This window comes from Xyrauchen texanus, chromosome 27 (assembly GCF_025860055.1).
Source record: "Xyrauchen texanus isolate HMW12.3.18 chromosome 27, RBS_HiC_50CHRs, whole genome shotgun sequence".
Classification (NCBI taxonomy): Eukaryota; Metazoa; Chordata; class Actinopteri; order Cypriniformes; family Catostomidae; genus Xyrauchen; species Xyrauchen texanus.
In genome coordinates, this window is record NC_068302.1 from 15,852,137 (window position 1) to 15,877,239 (window position 25,103).

The 25,103-nt window shown below is 38.4% G+C and overlaps 1 protein-coding gene across 1 annotated transcript in view; it reads right to left on the bottom strand.

Moving 5' to 3' along the window:
* Nucleotides 1-8,371: 8,371 nt before the first annotated feature.
* Nucleotides 8,372-25,103, bottom strand: part of LOC127621192 (docking protein 2-like) — a 29,324-nt gene continuing 12,592 nt past the window's right edge. Inside the window, exons 5-6 of the mRNA XM_052094702.1 lie at nucleotides 10,266-10,441; nucleotides 8,372-10,120 (exon numbers count right to left, since the gene is read on the bottom strand). Coding sequence (XP_051950662.1) covers nucleotides 9,137-10,120; nucleotides 10,266-10,441 — 1,160 coding nt within the window. The 3' untranslated portion in view covers nucleotides 8,372-9,136. The remainder of the gene's footprint in view (nucleotides 10,121-10,265; nucleotides 10,442-25,103) is intronic.

Below are 25,103 nucleotides of genomic sequence, written 5' to 3' on the forward strand. Positions count from 1 at the left end.
CCAGTCATATCATTAACCTTATAAAAGCTGTTTTATTCTACATGGAGAGGGTCCGCACCCTCATGACCAGCTGAATACTACTCGCTTAATCTCAGTAACCGTTCTGTTATTTGACACCTTCACTCACTGATTCAAGTAATCATGACTGGCTGTGAATGCTGCATTTCTACAAAGCCATCTGAAACTGAAAACTGCTGCATCCCAGCCACTAGGTGTCAGTGTAAGTCCAAGAAGACACAAAGACAAAAGTTACTGAGTACACCATTAAATGTAAATTCTGATATTTTAATTACATTATTGTGGAAGACGGGTTAAGCATTGATTAGGCAAAAGCTGACTTAAGAAGTCAAAATATAGTTTATTTTGTTTACAAACCATAAACCTATCACTGACCTATAATCCACAATTATCTATCAATAATCTGTCTGATTTAGACTATAAAGCTGTTTTCAAAGGACGAGTTTTTAATTTCTGTCTGCGCTATTTTTGTTTGTCTATTTACACATGCGTCAGATGGACACTTTTGGAGCATTTTGCTGTGGTTGTGTCGCGATTTAATTGTTTTCAGTGTCTCGTGCATAAACGCTGGATCTTCCAGATGCAGTGTCAAGATAAATGTAGCATGAAACTTTGAAAATGTTTCCAGATCCATCCAGCTGCTCTGTCCGGCTGTATTTGACCACAAGAATGCGTACTGCTATGGTAAGACTTATTTTGCGCCTCTGCTTTCGGTAAGTGTTGTTTATTGCGTGTACAGCTGAAGCTGTGCTGACTGCTTCCTGTTGACTGAGAGTTAAAAAAATATAAAGGTGGTATTTCAAGCTTGAATTGCTCCTCGTACAGCTTGAAAGCATTATTAATTGTGGAAATTTATGAACACACTATTTTTTATATTATTAATCAAATTGAATTAACACACTAAACTGACAACCCTCATTTAAACATTTTCACCTCAATTTAGTGCATCCTCAATAGAAACAGATCTACTGATCTGGTTGGGGTTAAGGGGGAAAGGCGCTGAACATGCCATTGCACTACAGTACATCTTTGTGTGGCTGTACAGTTCTCTGCCATCTGATCAGACCTACAAACAGCTGACTACTGACATTTACACAGACCCATGTTCCTTTCGACAACCAAACGTGTTCAGCAGTGACTATCATTATACTGCCAGGCCGCCGCTTACATTAGTCATTTTCAAGTAGCCCCGATTAATGTTTACTTGAGTGAAAATGCTTTTCTTAAAACTCGGAACTCGATTTATGCCATTCAAAACATGATTCTACATTGCTTCCAGCAATCACAAAAAAACTTGTGGTCATTAAAAATACACTGCCTTCATAGAATGCAATGGAAAAAGTCTCCCAAAACTATATTTTACTGTTAATATTTGAATTTAAGTAGTCATATAAAAACAATGTAAGATTTTTACACATGGGTCATGATTACATCTTATCTGAATTTGTCAATGGATACATGGAGGTGGAATTATAGAATTGCATAAATTGTGTTTTGTGTTTTGCTGCATTCATTTTAGTTTGTTGCTTGCCCACCGGCATTGCCAAATTTGCTCCCACCAGTAAGTGTGCGTGTGTACACAGCCCAGATTGAGTGCATGGTATACACATCTTTACACCGAGTTTACATAAATACCAACGTCCATCCATCCATCCATCCATCGTCAACCGCTTATCCTGTGTACAGGGTCGCGTAAATACCAATGTGTGCGTGAAAAATATCATATACACATTTCGATATCCTTTTTGTGTGTAAGCATTGTTTATACATTAGGCTCCAGATCTGTGTGCTTTCAGTGTTTATCTGCTGTGACTCACCTCACACAGCAGTTAATCAGACAGGCAGATCCGGTAAACTCTTACTCATATGTATATTTGGACTCAGATGTAGTTTAAATACAGTTGATTTGGATGAGAGCAATTGCATGAGGACAGGATTCTCCCTTTCTGTGACCTAACAATTAGACTCTGTAAACACTCTTTTTTTTTTCAGTAACATCAGCTCAACTGAGCTAATCAAGTGCTGGAATGTTACGTGTACATGTAGCTTGTTTAATCAGCATACATCATTTTAAAGATTCCACAGAATAAGATTCCCTACTGTTGTTTTTTATCCAGTTTTCAAAATATTATTCACTTAGATCTCTGTATTTCTTCACAGCGAGTCAAGTACTGCAAGACTGATTAGAACAGCGACTAGATCATGTTCATTTGATGAAATAAAAGAATATATTAAATTCCTGAATCATATCAGAATGTGTGAACTTCTATCACTCTTACTTTCTATTACTTCCTACGCTTTTAAAAATATGCTAGTGTTTTCTGATACATCTTTAAATGACAGTATCCCCTTACTTTGCTGACACCCTGTTTGACGCACCATGCAGAGGGTAGAGTGCTTTTGGTGAAATGGCTTTAAATGCCATATATTAAGCTGTCAGCACAGCGTTCCTCTATCACAGGGTGTTGGAAAATAAATTCTTTTCATTTTCTGATGTCACTGCACAAATCGGAATCTGAGTCAGATTGAAATATCAAAAAAATAATTGATTCACCCCTTCGCTCACGAAAAAGAAATATCTTAGGAAAATTATGTGAATGTGGCGGCATTTTTCGCAGAATGATATTATGTGGTTCCTTACACGTACCACAGCAGTTCCAAGGAGAATTTAGTGGTGCTAAAAGTGATTTGACATTTTCTCCCAAACATAATTTTTTTTTAAGGTTAATGCTCCAATGCAATTTTTAAAACAAAAAACTGACCTCCCTACCCTAAACCTAAACCTAACTGATATTGTCATAAAAAGCAAATATGAAATTAAAAACGCAATTTGCTGAAGCAACCACGTAATTTTGTGGTTCTATGACTTTGGGCTCACGTGTCGACTCACGTGCTCTTCAGGACTCATGCCCCTGTCCTTTGCATCATAAGCTCAACACACTCAACAAACAAGATTGTAAATGTAGTTGGTTATGTAATGTGTACATGTGTTTTGATGTCATAAGATAGCATTGCGCTTGGAACAGGCAAAACTTAGGTTTTTGAATGTGCTGTTTTACTCGTGATTTGTGTGAAAGTGAATACAATTTGTTGTTGTTGTTGTTGTAGCACCTCTAGTGTTTATTTCCAGATTGATCTCACAGTAAAATCGAAAACCTAGGTTGACTTTTCTTTAACTGAAATCGGTCTGTGCTTACCAAAATGCAAAACACTGCCCCCAGTGGCCAACGTGGTAACTGTTTTTGGGCATATGGGCATGTGTGAGCTCCATTTTCATGGTCAAATGTCCACGGAGGTGCAAAAAAAGCGAGTTGTAAAGCGAGTTATTTTCAGCTGTATAGGATGTACAATAATACATTGAAGAGGAATGCACATTTGCACATCTTATAAAATGTACTCCTCAACCCAAACCCCAAACTTAATCCTAAGCATAAGTGAAGTAAAAATGGAATGTTGGGGCGAAATGCAACCCACGAATCATGCTCATCACTGATTATATGAATAGAGTTTCTTCCTGGTATCAAAGTGGGATCTGAACCTGGGTCTCCCACACTGCTGGTGTCTGACACAGGGGAAGGTAAACAATGGATCCAATGCAAAAATGTCTGATAGGAGATGTAGGTTGTTGGTAAGCTGGCATAATGTAGCCTATACTAGGGTACCAGAACTCTCAGAATACAAAATGCCCACTTTTCGTGTGATCATGTTATTCACATACGTACAACAAGCCAGATACATTAATGTGGTTGTATGAGACCAGATTGCAAAATAAGCTCTCAAGAATGAATGAATGCATCTAGTCTCATGACAACCACACCGTGTGCATGGCAATTGTTTGATATTGTCATTAGTGTAATCAGTGTTGATGAAGTGGAATTTAAAAAACATTGCTCCTGTATGTGAAGTGGCTGTTAAGCTAAATCCATTCGATTAGATAGTTGCTTATCATTAGAAAGTGCCACTGGTAAATTGGATCCACTGGAGCCAATTAACCGCTCCAAGACACTGAAAGCTGCACATCCTCATGTATTTATTGATCAAACACAATTGGTTTAAAGTGGGGTCATGAGCATTGTGTGGCACACTGCTCAAAAACCCTTTTCAACAATGCATGTACTAAATATGCTATTACAAATAATTAAAACATGAATCTTTCATAAAAAAATTTTTAAAAAGAGACTAAGTCTGTTTGACCATGTCTGCACATAGTATGAAGATGCAACTGCAGCGTATTATTCAGGATAGATATTTGCCATTTTAGCAGATGCTTTTTATCTAAAGTGGCTTACAGTGCACTAATTGTGTACACAATGCCCATGGGATAATCTGGGGTGAAGTGCTTTGCTCAAGGGCATCATAATGATTGAGCACGACTGTAAATTCAGAGCCTCGTCCATTCTTGCTACATCACTGTTACCTGGGATTGTACCTTTGTGTTAGTTGTTAAAATACTATGGCTACTACTACTACTAAAGAATGCATCCCGGGGGACAACCCTATCTTCACACACGAAGAGGGGGGGGGGTCCCTCCATGGTTATGGTGGGTTAAAAAAAGAAAAAAAAGTGGTAGATTTTACAAGCAGTTGTTTGATTTAGAATGCCATTGATATGCCAAAAAGTGTCATTAGTAACATATAGGGTTTTTTCTCTCCATACTCTTGTCAGTGATGTGTGCTCAATTGGGGCAATTGTACTGTAGGAATAATTCACTTCTAAATAATAATTAAATCAATTCTGTTATCATCATCCTCATTTTGTTCCAAACCTCAATTATTTTCTTTGAAATCAAAAGGAGATTGTGAATGTTCACTATTCACTTTTATTGTATGGAAAAGATACAATGAAAGTGAATGGTGACTTAAGCTAACATTCTGCCTAACATCTACTTTCGTATTCAATGGAAGTAATCAAGTCATACGGATTTTGAACCACAAGAAAGTGAATAAATGATGACCGAATTGTAATTTTTGGGTGAACAATCAATCATGTATTATTATACATTATATATTCTTCCATCACTAAAAAAAAAAAAAAAAAAAAAACATTAAAAGCATAGTGAAAATGAGAAAATGAATATCCTGTGATTTTGTATTTTTTTACTCACCTTAATGATGTTCCAAACCTGTATTACTATCTTTCTTCTTAGTTTGAGTCACCATTCACTTCCATTGCAACTTTTTTCCCATACAATAATAAGTAATGATGACAGACTAATATTGTGTGTAATATCTCCTTTTGTGTTGCATATAGGTTTGGAACATCATGAGGGTGAATACATTTTTGGGGTGAACTATGCTTTTAAAGTTAATTCTTAACCAATATGGGTGACATTTATTTAGCCATTTTATATTTTAAAAACAACAGCAAATGACAAATTATCAGACAGTGTCCCATTTTACCTGCATTCACCCCTACATGTCCAATGACAAAATGCAAAAAATAGACTGTAATGGCAGGAAGAAGCAGGTTTGCATCACTTATGTCTGTTTGCAGAGCTTCCAGATTAGACTTAGTGTCAAGTCTAGTTCATAATGATTGCAGGCATGAAACAAAATTTGACATGAGGTTCGTAATCTTCACCTAAAATAATCTTGAAGTGCTCTTATTTATTTAGAGGGGGAACATCAAGCGCATTTCAGTTTATTTTCTCCATTAATAACTTGAAACCTACCTTTGAATAATTCAACTCGATTTCTGTGCAACAATAAGAGAGAAAATGTTATTTTTATTTAAAAAAATCAACACCCCTGCAGCTTACCACTCTCGCACAAAGACGCAAACCATCAATCCAACCCAAGTGTTTTTACACTGGTCACCTATTGAGGAGAAACAGTGCCCCCCGGTGTTTCACAACCAATTTTACAAAACAAGGAACTAGGCCATAGCAGAGGCGTTTCCAGCATTGAAGGACATCCGGGGCTTAGCCCAAACCATTTTATTTTCACACTAGCAACCACTTCTCTGTAGTCCAAAGCTGGTGAGAGGGTATTCTTTGAGTTTTGCTCTTGCTGGGCCTGTTTCTACAGTTCCTAAATCTTCCACTCTAGTTCTATCCTCAACATCCTCTCTCCTCCCTGAATCATCTATGATGCAAAAGAACAGATACAGCACATAACTTATTGCAAATCAGCTTCAAACAACTAATTCATCAAGTGCTACATATGTCAAATTGTAGACCAATACCATTGAAGAAAATGTATTGGGAAGAGCAGATCAGTGGAATTGCCCTAATATCTATCATGATTCTTGAATTTTCATGTACATTAACATAAAGTCATTACAAAAGAGTGATATTATAGTGAGTAAAGTGAAGTAAAATAATAAATAATAAATTATTTATAATATTTAATATAAATAATTTATATTTTTTGACATAAATAGTCAAAATTATGTATAAGATCCTAAGTTAAAGCAATACATGAATGACTTTAGTCTAAGTTCATTGACACACCATGGCATCGAACTGTATATAATTCTCATCATCTCTATGAGAATAATTCATCTGTCAAAATCCTTTCATTAGGATCATTGGGATAAACAATGTTTCACTTTTAACTTTCTCTAAAGTAAAGTGACTGATTAATTGTTACCAGTTTCCATGCCTGATTCTGGCACATCTTTGCTACCCTCAAAGTGTATATTTACTACAAACTAATATCACAAAACAAGTCACACATGCATTTTATGCTAATGCTTATTGGTTATCCTTAGAGAAAACAACACCTGATAAAAAAGAAAATTATACTTTGAACGGGACTCGAACCACGGTCTCCAGCATGAGAGGTGAATGCGTTAACTACAAGGCTAGAGAATACAACATGATCTTTAGACTTTAAGGACAAAAACAAATGTGAATTCTTACCCACTGACTTCTTTCGGAAATTTTAGAAGCCTGATTTGCTTCATTTTTGCTGTCTTTCCTGCTAACTGCTGTTAACTCGCCATTAAGTAAAGTAAGTTGATGTCAGCTCCTCCCCTACCTGCTGCATATTCAACAGAGAGGATGAAACGGAGTCGCCCATAGGCTACCGACAGCAAAGAAACTTATTCTATAGGCTAGATTATGCCTATATCTATATTTACAGGCTGTATGCAGTATGTGCAAAGCCAAAACACAATGAAATAAGGCAACTTATGATTTCGGGGGTTTACATAGGCTTTTGTCCGGTTTCATATTTGTCAGTCAACTTTTCAAAATACATTCGGGGCTACACTCAAAACATTCGGGGCTGAAGCCCCGGCAAAATCGGTTGCCGCCGCCTCTGGGCCATAGAGTCTAAGCTTAGCAGAGCTTTCATCTTCTTCAGCATTTCTGCAAAGCTCTCATCTCATACCAGTCTCCCAAAGTTGGAATAAGTGCATCAGCATACACCGTATGACGTCTGAAGTCTGCACCAGTATACTTGAAGTTGATGTATTGCACAACTGTGATTAAGTGCTCCAAAAGCAGACTGACGCCACATTGGTTCACTCCTCTCTGCGGTCTGATGATGGCATATAACTTTAAATGGCCATCATGTATGCTTTGGTCTATAGGCTATCCAGTCTAATTGCAGAGATAGCAATATGCTGAGTGCATTTAAAGGGATAGTTCATCCCAAAAATCATTTATTAAGATTAAGATTCAACTTTATTGTTATTGTGCAGTGTACAGAGCCAATGAAATACAGTTGTTTTTGCATATCCCAACTAAGCTGGGGTCAGAGCACAGGGTCAGCCATGAAACAGTGCCCCTGGAGCAGATAGGTTCAAGGACCTTGCTCAAGGGCCCAACAGTGGTATCTTGGCAGTGCTGGGGCTTGAACCCCCAACCCGAAGGTCAGTAACCCAGAGCCTTAACCGCCAAGCAACCACTTCCCCCTCATGTCATCTTTTCCATACAATGGAAGTGGATGGGGACCAGGGCCTGTCAAGCTCAAAAAAGGACAAAAAGAATCATACAAGTAGTCCATATGACTAAAGTATTATATTTCAAGTTTTCTGAAGCCATATAATAGCCTTGAAGACAGAAAACATTTTAAAAAAAATTGTGATCACCATTCACTTTCACTGTAATTTGATTGAAAAGAGCATCTTGGACATTTTGATATAAATAACTCCTTTTGTGTTCCATGGGAGACAGGGTGAGTAAATTATCGTTTTTTGAGTGAACTATACCTTTAAAATATGGTAAAGGCATAAAATATGAGAAAAAAAAAGTAATATCATGTACCACACACTGAAATACAAGTGAACAGAAATTCACTTTGCAATTCACATTTTATATATATATATATATATATATATATATATATATATATATATATATATATATATATATATAATTTTATTTTTTTAAAGAGACACAGCAACAGTATGGATGAGAACTTTAAAGTCTGTGTAGGACTCATGAACAGTAGCAGGGAGGGAGCCTGGAAGCATGCTAACAGTGCCCCAGTTTCCCTCCATAAGTCAAGTTATTATTATTCATGTTTTCCTCAAAATAGGAAGCCTGTAAGAGGGAGAGTTAGAGTCTTCCCTGAATAACACCATCATGACACACTGCGGAACTCCATGTTTCACGATTAGAAGCAGAGGATTAAGTGATGGGCATCCATATAGGGAGAGATCTGCAGGACTTTAATTACCTGAGTCACAACACAGTCCCGTTGAAACGAGGGCATGAAAAGGAAAAGAAGAAGGACTATTAAAGCACCATGTTGAACCAAATTACTATTGAATTTATAAGCTGATAAAATCAACCATGACTTTGTAGACAGTGAAGGTAATCGTAGACCTGCTTGGTTGCTGTTAGGACACACAGAGCTTTAATGTTTGGAGTGGAGTTTTTCATGTCCCATTTATATTCAGTGGATTTTTTCTAGGTGCACATCACCGCTATCACAGGGCAGAAAAGCACGCTTAGTTGGTTAAATATTTTATAAATGCACTCATTAATGTATCCATTAATTTACTCATTCATTCTTTTATTCACTTGCTCATTAATTAATTTACCCTTTCTCTCATTTATTTATTTATTCATTAACACCCTCGCTCATTCGCATTTCTTTTCAGTGTCCTCTGTAGTGGTAATGCCAAACATAACTGAGCGTCACCAAGTTTTTTTTTAAACAATCCTTAGTTCTTTTGCGTTACTTTCACCATGATATTATCATATGGTGAACCGTCATCTTCATCATCGTCTTTTTGTTCTGGCAGCAAGGCCCTCCTGGGATGTTTAGGAACCACATAGTCATCGACAGAAGCGTTGTACGGATACTCGTGACCACTTGGATCCATTAATGTACCTAGCATCTTCCAGGCATGACCTTTGACCTCCTCTGGTTCATCATAGAATGATGGAGGGCCACTTGTGGCCACACCACAACCTTCTGGCTCATCATAGATGTGCTCCACATGTTTGTAAGAGTGTTTCTTTGGTCCTTGTGCAAAACGTGTTCTGATGGCAGTTTCATCTATACTGTCATAAAGAGGTTCTGTGCTGTCTACATTGCCTTTCTTCTCATTTTCACAGCTGGCCTTAACTAAAGTGGGTGGTGGGTTGGAAGCCGTAACATTCTTGGCAATGGTGTCAAATGGCAGAGAGTAGTCTGAGTCCTCAGGGTTGGAGCAGGTGGAACGTCTATCTTTTTGGCCTTTCTTCTCACCTGGACTCCCACGGTCTGGACATGGTGCCATAGCCCGGGAATACATATCATCTTCACTGCTGGCCAAGGGACAACTTTTAAAGTTCTTCACCTGGCTTTTACGTGGTGGAGGCCTGGTGTCCAGGGTCAGAATCTTAACCCCAGTGAGAAGCTTCTCTATTGGGGCTTCAAGTCTGGAGTGCTGGGGGTTTTGTTGTGATTTGGGACTCTCCCTGATTGCTCCTTCAGAGACCATATTGCAGACACTGGTATCATCTTCTGGAGCTATCACTCGAGGTGTAGATGGCCCAGGTTCTCGCTCCCCACTTGATAACTGCTTTTGAGGCAAACTGGCTCTGTGGAGATTGATGGCAGTCTCTATAGATTGGAAGATGGTATTTCCTTGCTTGGTGTCAAACTCAAAGTTACCTTCCCCAGAGTCGCATCTTCGCCCAGCCTCAAAGGAGAATGTGGCCTGTTTATTAATGAGAAAAGATAAAAAAAATCTGCATTAAAAGGTGCTCTGATTTTTTCTGCAATGATAAATCAACATTACTTGCTCAAGCATTGCATCAAGCTTTAAATCAATCAATCAGTAAAGATCAATATCTAAGCCATACCTTGTCGCGTCCGAACCTGCGGAGGAAGCGGTAGGGCCAGGAGTAGAGAACCTCTCCCATTTTAGGTTCTTTCAGAAGGAGGCTATCAAAATTGGTCTGTAACAACAGCAATCCTTTCAGGCCACATCTCTCAGAGGCATCTGTGCGCCTCACTGACACCTTAAAGTCTTTCATTGCTAAAGGCAACAGGGAAGAGAAGCTTTATATTAACAAAATTACAAAGATCACAGCAAAAAATGTGCAGATATAATACAACAGTCAGTTATGGATTATTACCACACTACAGCTGAGGAATAGAAATAAACTAACAGGCACAGGTAATCACACATCTCTCTCTCTCTCTCTCTCTCTCTCTCTCTCTCTCTCGCTCTCTCTCTCACACACACACACACACACACACACACACGTCTTTGATACTAAAAATAACTTGCAAGAAACAGCCTAAGCCAGCGTTACTCATTCTAAAGTGTGGTTTTGAATTAGTAACGTAGGCTTGGAGGCATCTTTTGAGCTAGTAACATCAAATCCTGATCTGTGGTCTTAGAAATTATTCCACACCCAAGTGCAGTTTCTGGGACAGTCTGTAGTTTTTCCTTATTTATTTATTTGTTTGTTGAACTGTTATATAAATGTAATATCACCCTTTCAATCATGCTGTTTTTTCTGCATATCAGCACAGCTGTAATTACCTCACAGCCTTGCCGATTTGTGGCCATAACAACACTCTCTCTTGCTCATATGATTTTGCTTTAATATCAGCCACATCTAAGGTAAAGTAAAAAGGGGACTTTAAAAGCAGTCAAATGTATTAAAATGATATTATTCTGCAAGAGGGAGAATGAAAGAAAAATACTTTTTCATAATAATTAGAATAATAATATATTTCTTTCAATCTCTCTTTTGAAGCAGACAATATGTATCAGAGGTTACAGTCTCACATATGTAGAATTATTCACACAAGATTTATTTTTGTATGACCTGTGTGCATTATAATTGTTTTTTCCATAAGTGTACAGATTTGCACTAGCATAGCTGAGAAAAAAAGCATCTCATTAGATGTTCTCAGTGAGGAGAGGTCAACAACCCCATTTGTTATTTCTGAACTACAGTGTGAACACTGTGGCCTATGAGACTGTGCTGTTTCTCCAGAGAGAATGTGTATTCGCCATGCAGATGTTTTCCTACATGGGAGCAGACATGATCAAATGTAATTCATTTCCTGAGGTGAAGTGTCAAAAGGAGATTTGTGTGTGTGGGGATGGGGGCGTGGCCATGTGTCTGTCTGCGGGAGAGGGAGAGCGGTAAGACTCGTCACCTGAGCTGTCATTATCATTAACACCAGTCTCTCGTTATGGTGATGGTGGAGGGAGACATGAAAAGGCCGACAAGGGCATCAGTCGGCAGAAAGGGGAAGCATAGAGAGAGTCGGCTGTGTATGTGACTATGAATATTGATGTGAACTCTCATTTGACTTGCCTGTGTGTTTATTTGGCCACAAAGAGCCCTTTTTGTTTAAGTTTTGCCTGACGCTAAAGGAGTAATAAAAATACTCAGGTTGACTGTTCCGCTGCCTCCTGACACTCCCATTTGCCCTGAAATTACAAACTCTGTTACACTGGGGCCGAAACCCAGGATTACGAGGATAACATCATCATGGATCCTTCACCACTGGGCGAAGTAATCAAGTCCCTCGCCAGCATCCAGCAGGACCAACATTAAGCCCTCATGGAAAAATATGGTTCGTAAGTTCCTACACGAGGATGATAGGCATTGGGATAAGTGGCTCGAACCCCTGTTATTTGCAGTGCGAGAGGTCCCACAAGCCTCCACAGGGTTTTCCCCATTCAAGCTGTTGTATGGGCATCAGCCGTGTGGTGCGCTCGATGTCATTTGGGATGAGCTTGGGAGGAGGGATCTTCAAACTGTAGAAATTTAATAAATACGTTCTTGATCTTAGAGCAAAACTCCACACTTTGGGTCAATTAACACAGAAGAATTCGATCCAGGCTCATTAATAACTTGACTATGGGAATTCTCACCGGGACATAAAGTTCTCCAAGCCCTAAATCCCTCGCCAAGTAGCAAGGGCCCTTTGAGGTCACACAGCGAATCGGAGATCTCAATTATGAGGTTAAGCGAACGACTAGGGGAGGGGCACATCAAATTTACTAACTCAACTTCCTGAAATCATGGTCCCTGTGGCTTTGGTGATGGCTGGAAAGTGTGGAGCTCAGGCCGAAGGTTACTCTCAAACCAAATTCATTCCCCCTGGTTCCGCGTGGAGACCATCTCTCATCATCGCAGCTCACAGACCTGGCCAAGTTGCAATTGGAATTTGAGGATGTGTTTTCCCGGTCGCACAAACCTCATAGATCACCATATCGAGACCACCCTGTGGGTGGGATATTAATTCAGATTTTGCATATATGTAATAGAAACATAAATGCTTCTCAAGAAACACAAAGAGGTTTAAAACTTTGCTCCAAATTAATACATAGATATTGGTCAAGTGCGTAGTTACAAACAAACAGATTGCAGTTCTGTTTTGTACCACAAAATTTTGCACATTTTATCTTTAATTTTACTGCATTTAATTTCTATATTGAAAATGACTCTTCAAATGATCTATACTATCTTCATAAAAAAAACATTATTTGTATATGTACATTTAAGGGGACAAAAAGTTTTTTTATTCATTCATTAATTCATGGAATTCATTCTAGGTCAGTTGTCACAATTATGAACCTGAAGTCCAGAACAGGGCAAGACAGAATGTTTGTATTCTACTTTAAGAGGTGCACATTTTTCCTCATTAAAAAAGTTTAACTCCTAATGACATGAATTGTAATTTTGCAATGTAGGAAATATGTAGGAGATCATGCCCACTCAAATTAAAATGAAGACTCTTCAATGATTTCTACAATGGTATCTGAAACTGAAAACGATTTATTCTAAATTATCCTACATCCAAGCCGATAGGTGTCAGTGTAAGTTCAAGATGATAAAAAGACAAAGTTACTAAGTGCATCTTTAAGTAAGTCCATTACAGTAAAGATACTACTTTTTTAATTGTAATCAAACACCACAACTATGTTCCATAGCAATGTGGTCTGGAGATATCTTTTACATTTAAAACATATGGCTACTCCAGCCACAGAATATTTCATTGAGAGGAAGTGTGCCTTTGCAAAGACAATGCTAACTTATGTTTGCAGCTGTTAAAACAGAAGCAAACAGAAATGAATGACACTGTTCCTTCCTGCAAAAAACAGAAAAAATGCAATATATATACAATACACACTACTGGTCAGAAGTTTTAGAAACACTTGACTGAAATGTTTCTCATGATCTTAAAAATCTTTTGATCTGAAGGCATATGCTTAAATGTATGAAATTAGTTTTGAAGACAAAAATATAATTGTGCCACCATAAACATTTATTTCATTATAAAACAAAAAATGTATAACAAAATAAATACAACTTTTTTAAATTGATGACATTACCAAATAATAAAGTAAAGCAGCCAATAAGTGCCCAACATAGATGGGAACTCCTTCAATACTGTTTAAAAATCATCCCAGGGTGATACCTCAAGAAGTTGGTTGAGAAAATGTGTACGTGTCTGCAAATTCCAGGCAAAGGGTGACTACTTTGAAGATGATAAAATATAACACAGTTTTGATTTATTTTGGATTTTTTTAGTCACAACATAATTCCCATATTTCCATTTCTTTTATTTCATAGTTTTGATGACTACTATTATTCTAAAATGTGAAAAAAAATATATAATAAAGAATGAAAAAGTGTTTCAAAATGTTTGACCAGTAGTGTGTGCAGCTGTACGACCATACGCACTATGCAAACCATGAGTGCTCTGACTGACCTGAGAAACATTTACTCTCAGAATATTTCAGCAATGGTGAAATGTGTCCCGTATTTCTGAATGAATAATTCTTTTGAGTCTGTTCTTTTGAGTGAATTGGCCAAACGGGCTTGCAAAATGGTCTGAATCCATTCGTGATTCAGTACAATTTGTTCAGAGCGCTCTCACAGAATTATTTGGAGTGGTTTCTCACACAGCAAAACAGCATCGGGATATTTACGAATACAGAGATTAAACAGCGCTGGAGACAGTGGAAACGTACCTAAAATCAACTGAAACAAAAGTCTGTTGTAACTTTGAGAAACTTCAACTAGTGCTGTGTCATGTGAACAAGAGGCTGTTCGACCTGAATGTGTTTTTGCGCTCGCTCGTTTTTCAATCGTTTTCCATATAAACATTCACTGGATGGATGTCTTTTGACATCTGCATCACGTTTCACTGTGTTTTTAGCACCTCTCACAGGAGCGCAGCATTTTAAGATGCTGTGTCAAGTTAAAAAGAACTTCTTCAACTGATAAAAATGCCTCTCGAGACGCTTGCGTTCTGCTCTATTCATTGTGGTGCGTTTTGCTTTTTTAGCTCGTAAACGCATCTGTCTGAATGGTTACTGGAAGAAATGCTTTTGCCAATAGTTACATGAATGCTACTCATACTCAAGAAAATAAAACAAATGCTTATCTTAAAGTCATCAAAAGTGAATGCTTTGGTGTTGTTTTTTGCACATAAAAAAAAAAAAAAAAACACTCAGGGGAGCATGCCACCGGACCCCCCTAGATATAAGGTTTATTATGCAGATTTCTGTGCGCACCCTCAGACTAAATCCTGCAGCGCCCCTGTGTATATATATATATATATATATATATATATATATATACAGTATATATATACAGTATATATATATGTACTGTGCAAAAGATTTAGCATTTGTGAAAAATGTTGCATAGTGAGGATGTCTTCAAAACTAATGCCATAAATAGTTTTCATTTATCACTTAATGTCATACAAAGTCCTGTTAACATAAAAAAGCTAAATCAATATTTGGTGTGACCACCCTTTCCTTCAAAACAGCACCAATTATCCTAGGAACACCTGGACACAGTTCTTCTTGGTTGTTGGCAGATAAGATGTTTCAAGATTCTTGAAGAATTTGCCACAGTTCTTCTGTCTATTTTGGCTGTCTCAATTGCTTCTGTCTCTTCATGTAATCCCAGACTGACATGATGTTCAGAGGGGGGGCTTTGTGGGGGCTATGAATTCTGTTGTAGGGCTCCCTGTTCTTCTATTCTAATATTTTCTATTTGCAAAAATTATGTTTGTGTAGTGAGACAGACTAATGTCTTGTAGCAGTTTCCCCCTTTGTAATTTGTGTGTAACCGTGATTTTCCCGGTTATGCATAATATTAACTTTTTAATGCGATTTTGTATTATGCGGCGTGTATAAGAACAGCGCATCTGTCTGTTTTTATTATATCCCGCCCCTTAGTATTCGGTGGTTTTGATTATAGCCTATCAGCGTGCATTCGTGGGGTATATTAGGGCGGCTATGTGCCGCCTAGATGCGCATCATGGTCTATTGGCCTCCCCCTTTTCTCCGGTATTAGGCGTTTCCGCTCAATAGCGTTGTTTGCGTGAGGCTCGTATCGAGCTCCGCTGGCCAATTGCTGCCTCCCTTCAGTCAGCTGTTCCATACAGCCGTGTGTGTGCGGCTGTAATTATGGCTGTAGCTTCAACACGTTTGATGATTTAATCTGCTCACCAGAAGGTGTCTGTCTGGATTGAAGCTGCAGGGCTGAACTACGCTGCTGTTTTGTTATACATTTTGTTTTTGTATATTTACATTTATAAACTCTGTCTCTGGCTTCAGAAGTGCTTTTTCCTCTCTCACAGAGAAGTGAGATTCGTCCTCTGTGTGTATCCTGAGCCACAGAGATTATCAGAGTTTGGAAATGGTGTTTTGTATTCATTGAAACCATTTTAATTTGTTATTGTTTGTGTGAAGTTGGTTCTGTTATGGTGATTTGTCATTATCTCTGCCCTTCACTGACATATGTGTTGTATGTTGAAAATCAGTTTGTCTTTTTGTTTTTAGGTGTATTTAGTTAATTTCCTCTTCTGTGTTTTCAGGCGCTGAAGGCCTAGTGCAGGGGGCTAGCTGTTCCCTGCGCTAAATGGTGGTAGTGCCCCTTTTCACCTGTGGAGTGCTGTGTGTCTACAACTGACTCACCTGTGTTTGTGTGTGTATGTGCGTGTGAGAGAGTGTACACTTGGGGGTGACGTGTCTTTATCGGGGAATTGCTGCCCCCGGCTAGCCTTCCTGCTCCTGGTAAGCCTCAGCCTTTGGTGTTAGTGTATAAGTTTATGGGTGTGTGAAGCCTACTACAAACTATGCAGCTGATTGTGGTACTCATAATTTTAATACACTTTTAAAGCACGAAATGAGCATTCAGTGCCCATTATGATTAATCTGTATAGATGAATAAAATATTTTGTACCTTGGTATTCACGTCTCTTGCCCTCTTGTCTTGAAACAACGAACCTGTGTGCCCTTTTTCGATTTGGGTTATTATTTCCCTGTTAAATACAGGGTGGCGTAGTCTGCTCATTTTATTGTCGCTTTCGTGGCGGCATCGGCAGCGAGTGTCTCCCTATCTATCCTCGACCGGCCGTACCCCGCTATATTTGCAATTATATATGTTTATATTTCCTATTGACCCACTAAAGATGAAGATATAAATAACCATCTTAAGACAGATACTATTGTGAAACATCTGATGTGACCAAGAATTTTGCACAGTACTGTGTATACACACATACAGTATATAAATAAATGTGTAAAACTGCAACTAGAGTCTCTGAGCATTTCCACATTTGCATCCTGTTTCCACTGAACAAGAACTGGTATTCTAGTTGACCTCAAATTGTCTTTCTCTCTCTCTTTCTCTGTCCCTACTTTTGGCATCACGTTGGCACTACACCAAATTTACAACAACTATTTTGTGGTTTTAACCCCCCATTTCTAGTTCTCTAAACCACCTTAATTTCCACATGACCTAATTTGCATAAAACTGTATTGCTCTCTATCTCTCATTCTCCCTCCAGGTGTGTTTTCAGGAAGTAGTTAAGAAGTCTTCTCTTTCCTCAAAACTTAAAGGTGCGTTTGTAGCAAATAACTAATTTATCTTGTGCAGTACTACATTGTTTATAGCCCTCATCAAAAACCTTAGAATATGCTTTTTTTTTTACATTCACAGCAGCATGTACGCATATATTTGAGTGTGAAACATGCGTGCAAATGTTTTTACACAGAAATGTAAGGGCAGCATAGTTCTAGCAGGAAGACTAGCAGCTGTACATCATCGCACCATTATCTGGGTAATTCCTAAAGCCAATCACCTGAAAGCCATTTCTTTATAAGTCTGCTCACAATCTATCACATTGCTGTTTCAGTGTGCTAACACAGCAACAAAAATGAAAAAGCTCAACCTTTGTGTTTAATGTGTTTTAACTGGTTTTAAGAAGGACACTTGGCTTTACTCGAAGAGAGTGAGAGCACTACAGTTAAAGTTCTGTGGAAACTTAGATGGAGATCAATTAGGCGTTTTTATGTAAATTACAAACTGAAAGTGCTTTTTTATTAATGGTGCTTTCAAGTCACGTGGAATGATCTTGAGTTGAGCGCACATGAACAAAGTTGTAATTACAAGTGTGAAACTCTAGATTTTATTTTAACCCTGACTTTCCAAGATGGGGGCATGTCAATTTCAGAATCATGGCAGAGGCAAATTGTTATTGGTAATAATTCTGTTTTACTGTTCAGTCTGTATGCAATTTTTGCACTTGTAATGAAGAAAAACAACAAAGCTTACCAGAAAATAAGACTAATTTTCACTGGTTTATGCAGCGACAGGCTTGTGCAATATAATTACATTTCTCATCATTATATGTAGCTATTGTAGGATATTGTATTTAATCAGGAATTTTCATAATTTCTCCAGTAGTTTTTAAATGTATATAGCGTGGTACAGTATATCGTTATCGAACACATTTTTCAAGAATATTGTGATATAACTATTTTCTTATCTTAAGCAACCCTAAAAGAGCACATTTGGAAAACACTGCATTAGAATTGCAATGTGTACAAACAACTGATAAACATCTTAAAAATAGCAGATTCAAATACATTTTAAATCATTAATGTTGTGAAAACATTTGCAGATTGCCATTTTTGGAGGGTAATTGCATTTTGGTGGTTTATGGTTTTAGTTTGAAACCTTTACATTGCACCTGAATTGACAGTGAATTATCGTCTGGACCAATGCACAATATCACAATATATTTGTTGATCTTTTGCTCTCTTCCAAGTCATAGACCTGTAGACTGATTTACAAACCTCTTTCTTAAGACATATGAAATGGCAATAATGACCCATGAGTTGTGAAATCTTGTGCTATGAAGACAGAGAATCTGCAGACTCTGTTCTTCTCTGAGCTGCTAAAGCTAATTTATGTAATATTAAATAGTCTGTGAAACCACATATGTCTATATGAACCAGGTTGATGGGTCCCGGTTACCTTCTCTCCACCTCTGTGCAAAACAGCTGAATGTCAAACCATACTCTCCTTACAAGCACTTTGAGTGAGTAATAGGACAGCGGAGTAAATGTATTAATATAGAACAGTGATTAATACTGACTGTAACTACCTGTGAATTAAACATTTTTAACGCAGACATGCCATCAAAACGGAATCAAGTATTCGAATAGACCATGGTACAAAACAAGTTATACCATTTTCTAACTATACCAGTGGTTTTGCTCAATTGATTCATTTAAATATTTTGTGCTGGTGGTAAAACTGTAGAGCCTTGAAGTCACCCATCAGCACATAAATATGTTCATGTATTGTAATTACAGATGCAGTTTTACATTTCCCATCAGAATTATGATACACCCTGCTGTTGCTTGACAGAACAAGGCCTTCTTATATTTAAATTAAAACAGATGGATTTGATAAACTGTTTAAATATGAAACTTCCCTTAGCCCAACACTTTCCAGAGAAGACCAAATAAAAATAGAATGATGGAGCTCAGGGATAGCTCACACAGACATACAGTGCATTCAAAATGTATTCAGACCCCTTCATTTTTTTTTCACATTTTGTTATGTTGTAGCCTTATGCTAAAATGCTTTTAAAAAAAATGTCACATCAATCTACACCCATAATGACAAAGCAAAAAAATGATTTTTGATAACTTGATGAAATATTACATTGACATAAGTATCCCGACCCTTAACTTTGTACTAAGTTGAAGCACTTTTGGCAGCGATTACAAATCTTTTGGGGTATGATGCAACAAGCATTGCACACCTGGATTTGGGGATTTTCTGCCATTCTTCTCTGCAGATCCTCTCAAGCTCTGTCAGGTTGGATGGGGACTGTCAGTGGACAACCATTTTTAGGTCTCTCCAGAAATTTTCGATTGGGTTCAAGTCCGGGTTCTGGCTGGGCCACTCAAGGACATTCACAGAGATGTACCTAAGCCACTCTTGCGTTGTCAGGGCTGTGTGCTTAGGGTCATTGTCCTGTTGGAAGGTGACCCTTCGGCCCATTCTGAGGTCCTGAGCACTCTGAGCCATGTGTTCATTAAGGATATCTCTGCATTTTGCTGCATTAAACTTTCCTTCAACCCTGATCAGTCCCCTAGTCCCTGCCGCTGAAAAACAACCCCAAAGCATGACGTTACCACCACCATGTTTCATCAATGGGATGGTATTGCTCAGGTGATGATCGTGCCTGGTTTCCTCCAGATATGATGCTTGTGTAGCAGTATGAGTTAAAGTATAATGAGCTGGCGTACATTTGACCAATGCCCGTGCGAGGCTCCGTCCTATAAATATAGCGAGTAGTCCTTCTAACGCCCTCTCTTGCTCGTTGGTGACGGAAGAGGTGTTGTGCTTCCGGGTCGCTCTCTCCGTGTGTTCTGCTGCACTAACAGGTAGGGTAGCGGCTTCGCTGTCTCTACGCGAATATCAGTTATTATCTGCTGTTATGGTTACTATGTGTTGAACGCTCATAGATCTCCGGTTGAAGGGCCAATCTTGCTGTTCAGCACATTCAGCGAACTGATTTGCTGCATTATCGGTGCCGTTGGCCCGAGTCAAGCTGTTTCCCTTGGGTATAAATGAATGCTGCTTGATCGGTATGTATGCCAAATGGCGTGTGATTCATTTATTTTTCTTTTATTAATTGGGTTTAATAGTAAATATTTTTTGTGTAAATAACAGAAATGAGGCCGGTTTAGCTGGAGATCGGCGGCAGCCACACAGTATTGATTCGCTAACTGCTGTTTTGCCTGCACTGCTGTATGCCTGCATCGCTGTGTTGCCCGCACTGCTGCTGTTTGCTTTACGCCTGCACCGCTGTTTGCTTCATGCGCATGCATTGAACATTGTACCAGCAACTGGAGCAGATTGCTGTGTGCTGGTCTTGCCATTATAACCACTGGGCAATTACGGCTGCATGGCTAAAAATATGTGCCATTTGTTTCATGTGGGTCAGTGTTTTTATGATGTTTGAATATAGCTCAAGGGGTTGGGGCTTTATATTATAATTTTGCTGATTAAGAAGTTTGTTTTTTTCTTTTTGTTTTGATTTCAAATTAGATTAAAGTTGTAATTTTCCCTTGTTTGATTTCTTTTGTTGCTGATTATTGAATTTATATATATATATATATATATATATATATATATATATATATATATCCTTTTTTATACTGCCTCTTTAAAACCATTGCTGGTTCTGGCAGTTTATTTTGTGTTTATCTCGTGATAAGTTTGTTAGTTCTTTTCATTTAAAGATTATATATTGATTTCCCTTATTCCTTTTTTTTGTGAATCTTTGTTAACTGAGTGTGTGTTTTCGTTACAGAGAGCCGATGGTGGTGCTGGTGTCTGGGTGGTAGCGTCCCCTTCTGGTGTGCTGTGTTGCCTTTCTTGTTTTCCTTTGTGTTCACTGTGGTGTGGTTGTGTGTTTACTAGGGGGACTTTCCTTGGGAATTTTCTACTGCCTTTGACTCCTTTCTCCTCCATCGGTAAGCCTCAGCAATTATAAATTATATATATATATATATATATATATATATATATATATATATATATATATATATATATATATATATATCTTTTTTTTGTTTATTTCCTTTTTGTGCTCTCTTCCTCAAGAGATGAATGTGTTTTAAAATTGTTTTAAATGATTGAAATAAAAGGTGTTTCTTCTTCAAAATTGAACGTTGTCTTTGGCTGAATTGTACATGTACCTGTTTGTCCTTAATTGTATCAATACCATTGCAATTAGGTAGTAAAATCATTCCCTGGGTGAAATTCCCAGGGTGGCGTAGTCTGCGTATTGTCTGTCCTCGTTCTGATCGCCACAATTGGAGCTGAGGACAAACAGTTCAATCTTCATTTCATCAGACTAGAGAATCAATCTGAGAGTCCTTTTAGGGCTTTCATATGTCTTGCAATGAGGAGAGGCTTCCATCTGGCTACTCTGCCATAAAGAGTGTTGCAGAGATGGTTGTCCATCTGCAAGTTTCTCCAATCTCCACACATGATCTCTGAAGCTCAACCAGAGTGACCATTGGGTTCTTGGTCACCTCTCTTACCCAAAAGTTTGGCCAGGCGGCAAGTTCTAGCAAGAGTCCTGGTTGTTCCAAACTTCTTCCATTTAAGAATAATGGAGGCTACTGTGCTCTTAGGAACCTTCATTGCAACCTAAATGTTTTTGAAGCCTGCAGGCAGTTCCTTTGACCTCATGGCTTGGTTTTTGCTCTGATATGCATTTTCAGCTGTGAGACCTTATATAGACAGGTGTGTGCCCTTCCAAATCAAGTCCAATCAATTGAATTTGCCACAGGTGGTCTCCAATCAAAGTTTAGAAACATTTCAAAGATGATCCAGAGAAATGGGATGCACCTGAGCTAAATTTCAAGTGTCATAGCAAAGGGTTTGAATACTTATGTCAATGTGATTTCAGTTTTTTCTTTTTAATAAATTAGCAAAGTTTAAAAAAATTAAACAGTTTTTGCTTTGTCATTGTGAGGTATTTAGTGTACATTCATGTGAAAACAATAAATAATTTAAGGCATTTTAGCATAAGGTTGCAACATAACAAAATGTTAAAAAATGAGTCTGAATACTTTATGAATGCACTGCATGGCTCAACTTTTTGCAGAAGTCAATTAGTGTAATGAGATCATTTTAACTCTATTACTGACTGAGGCCTTATATAGCAACATAATCACCCACGATCAAACAGACAGGGTTTTTTTGAAATGCACAATGAAATCTGATTAGTTGAGACAGATTTCATGACACCAGTGCATCATCAGTGTTACAGTATTTTTTTAAATTTAGCATTCTCACTTCTTTGGCATTCATCTGTGCTTTGAACCAGTGCAAAAGGTCTGCTGAGAACTTATCTTTGTCTTTCCCAACTTTACGGATGCTTTTTTGCTTTTGGTGGTTCTCTTGTTTGTTGGAATGTCTATTGGCCTGTTTTTCAAATTGCTCAGTGTATTTGAATAGATTGAAGAAGAAAGGAAATGTAGAAACACTGAATTAATAACATATTTAAATATCACTTTAACACATTCACAGCAGCTGCATAGTAAACCAACAGTAACCCTACCGCAAAATATGCTAACAGGAAACTTAGTACCAATAATGGACACGTATGACGGCAAGACGTCTTTTAAGGAGCACATAATCTGGAAAGCATTGCTTTCTCATTATTGTGTACAAACAACTGATAAACAACATAAAACAAGTGGGTTCACACCCATTCTAAATATTAATGTTGTGAATCATAAACATCTGCGGATTGTCATTCCAACATCTAACTGAATGTTTTAGAGATGTATTGCAAGCAGGATAAAACTCAAACAAATTAGTTGATAAGATGGAAAAACAAATGACAAATTGAAACACTGAAAAGCAGAGCATTTGGTAGATTCATCCCACTGTCATGCAACAAGCATTTTATCTTAGTAAGATCCTGATTTTCCCCTTTAAAGCATGTATTAAAGGAATAGTTCACCCAAAAATGAAAATTGTGCTAGTGCAATGCAAATGAATGGTGACCAGACCTTTGAAGGTTCCAAAATCCCATGAAGGCCACCTAAAAGTAATCCATAAGACTCCAGAGGTTAAATCCATGTCTTCAAAAGCGATATGAGAAGTGTGGGTGAGATAAAAATTTAAGTCAACCACACCTATCATATTGCTTTTGAAGATATAGATTTAACCACTGGAGTTATATGGATTACTTTTATGTGACCTTTGTGTGATTTTTGGAGCTTCAAAGTTCTGGTCACTTTTCACTTACATTATATGGACCTACAGATCTGAGCTATTCCTCTAAACATCTTTGTTTGTGTTCTGCAGAAGAAAGAAAGTCTGACATCTGGGATGGCATGAGGCATGAGGTAAGGGTGATCCTTTTTGGGTGAACTATCCCTGTAACATTCAAACGTCGCAACATTATAAATAAATGTCACATTAAATTGTTCTTGATTGATATTTAAGAATGGCTGAATGACAGAATATGTGTGTAATCATTTAAAAAAGTCAACACATACAGTTTCTGCTTTGAAGCAATACTAAAACTTTTGCATAACTGCATGCAAAAATAAGCTAAACCACACTCCCAAATTGTGCATACTTTCTGTGCCACTAGTGCAAAATGAAACTTTTTTTTTTTTTTAAATCAGCTTTCTGAATATCCCTGTCTGCTGTTTATCTAACAAACAGATAGTCCCTCCAACTCCCGGCATTATTGGTTGAGTCAGTGTTATTGTGTTGGTATGGACGAGTTGCTCAAAATAAATTTGTATAGTGCTACAGAGACACCTACAAAGTTAACCTCTAAATGGCCTAGTTACAGTTGTATCATCTTGGGTTACGTATGTAACCCTTGTTCCCTGAAAAAAGCGTAACGAGATGCTGCGCTGAGCAAAGCGCTATGGGAACAATCCTGCATTGTGACCTAGCTGTGAATATGTGTGTAACACGTCAATGAACACTGACTGGAATTTATAGCCTCGGCTGATGTAATCATTAGATGCACCTGTGGCCAGGCTATAAATGGATGCGTCACCAGAGTGTCGTCAGATACTTCTTTTTGAAGAGCAGTCCTGGGGCATCCCAGTGCGGCAAAGAAGCGCAGCATCTCGTTCCGCTTTTTTCAGGGAACAAGGGTTACATACATAACCTGAGACGTTCCCTTTACAAAAAGCTTCACTAGGACGCTGCGCTGAGCAAATCGCTATGGGAACGAGAATACCCACGCCGCCGCACTGTGGCTGTCCGGTTACCATGTGCAGAAGGTCCTGAGGGATGACTGAGGACGCAGTCGCCCAGAGACCTAGTACAACCTTGACCTAGCCTGATTCTGCTCAGGGTATTCTGAATGGACTCGATTCTAGCTGGAGAGAGTTGTGCCCGCATTGCGATCGGAATCCATACCCGACAGACAGCGTTCTGAGTGGGAGAGAGGATGCTTTTCTTGGCGTTGAGCCTCAACCCCAGAGAAACTAGAGGAGCTAAGACAGTATCCCTGTGCTGAGCTGCCAGTCGCTGGAACTGCGCTTTGATCAGACAGTCGTCTATATAATTCAAAATACAGATGCCTCGGAGTCGCAAAGGAGCCGGCGCTGTATCATGCATTTGTGAATGTGCGGATTAAGAGGGCTAGGCCGAATGGAAGAACCCGATACTGGAAGGCTTCACCCCCAAATGCAAACCTCAGGAACTTCCTGTGTTGCGGCAGAACTTCTAAATAAAGAAGTGCGTTATAAGATCGATGGTGACCAGCCAAACGAGACGTTGGGCTTGTGACACGATAGTCTTGATAGGCAGCATCTAGGAATTGAACACCCCGACTGGGCAGTTCAAGCT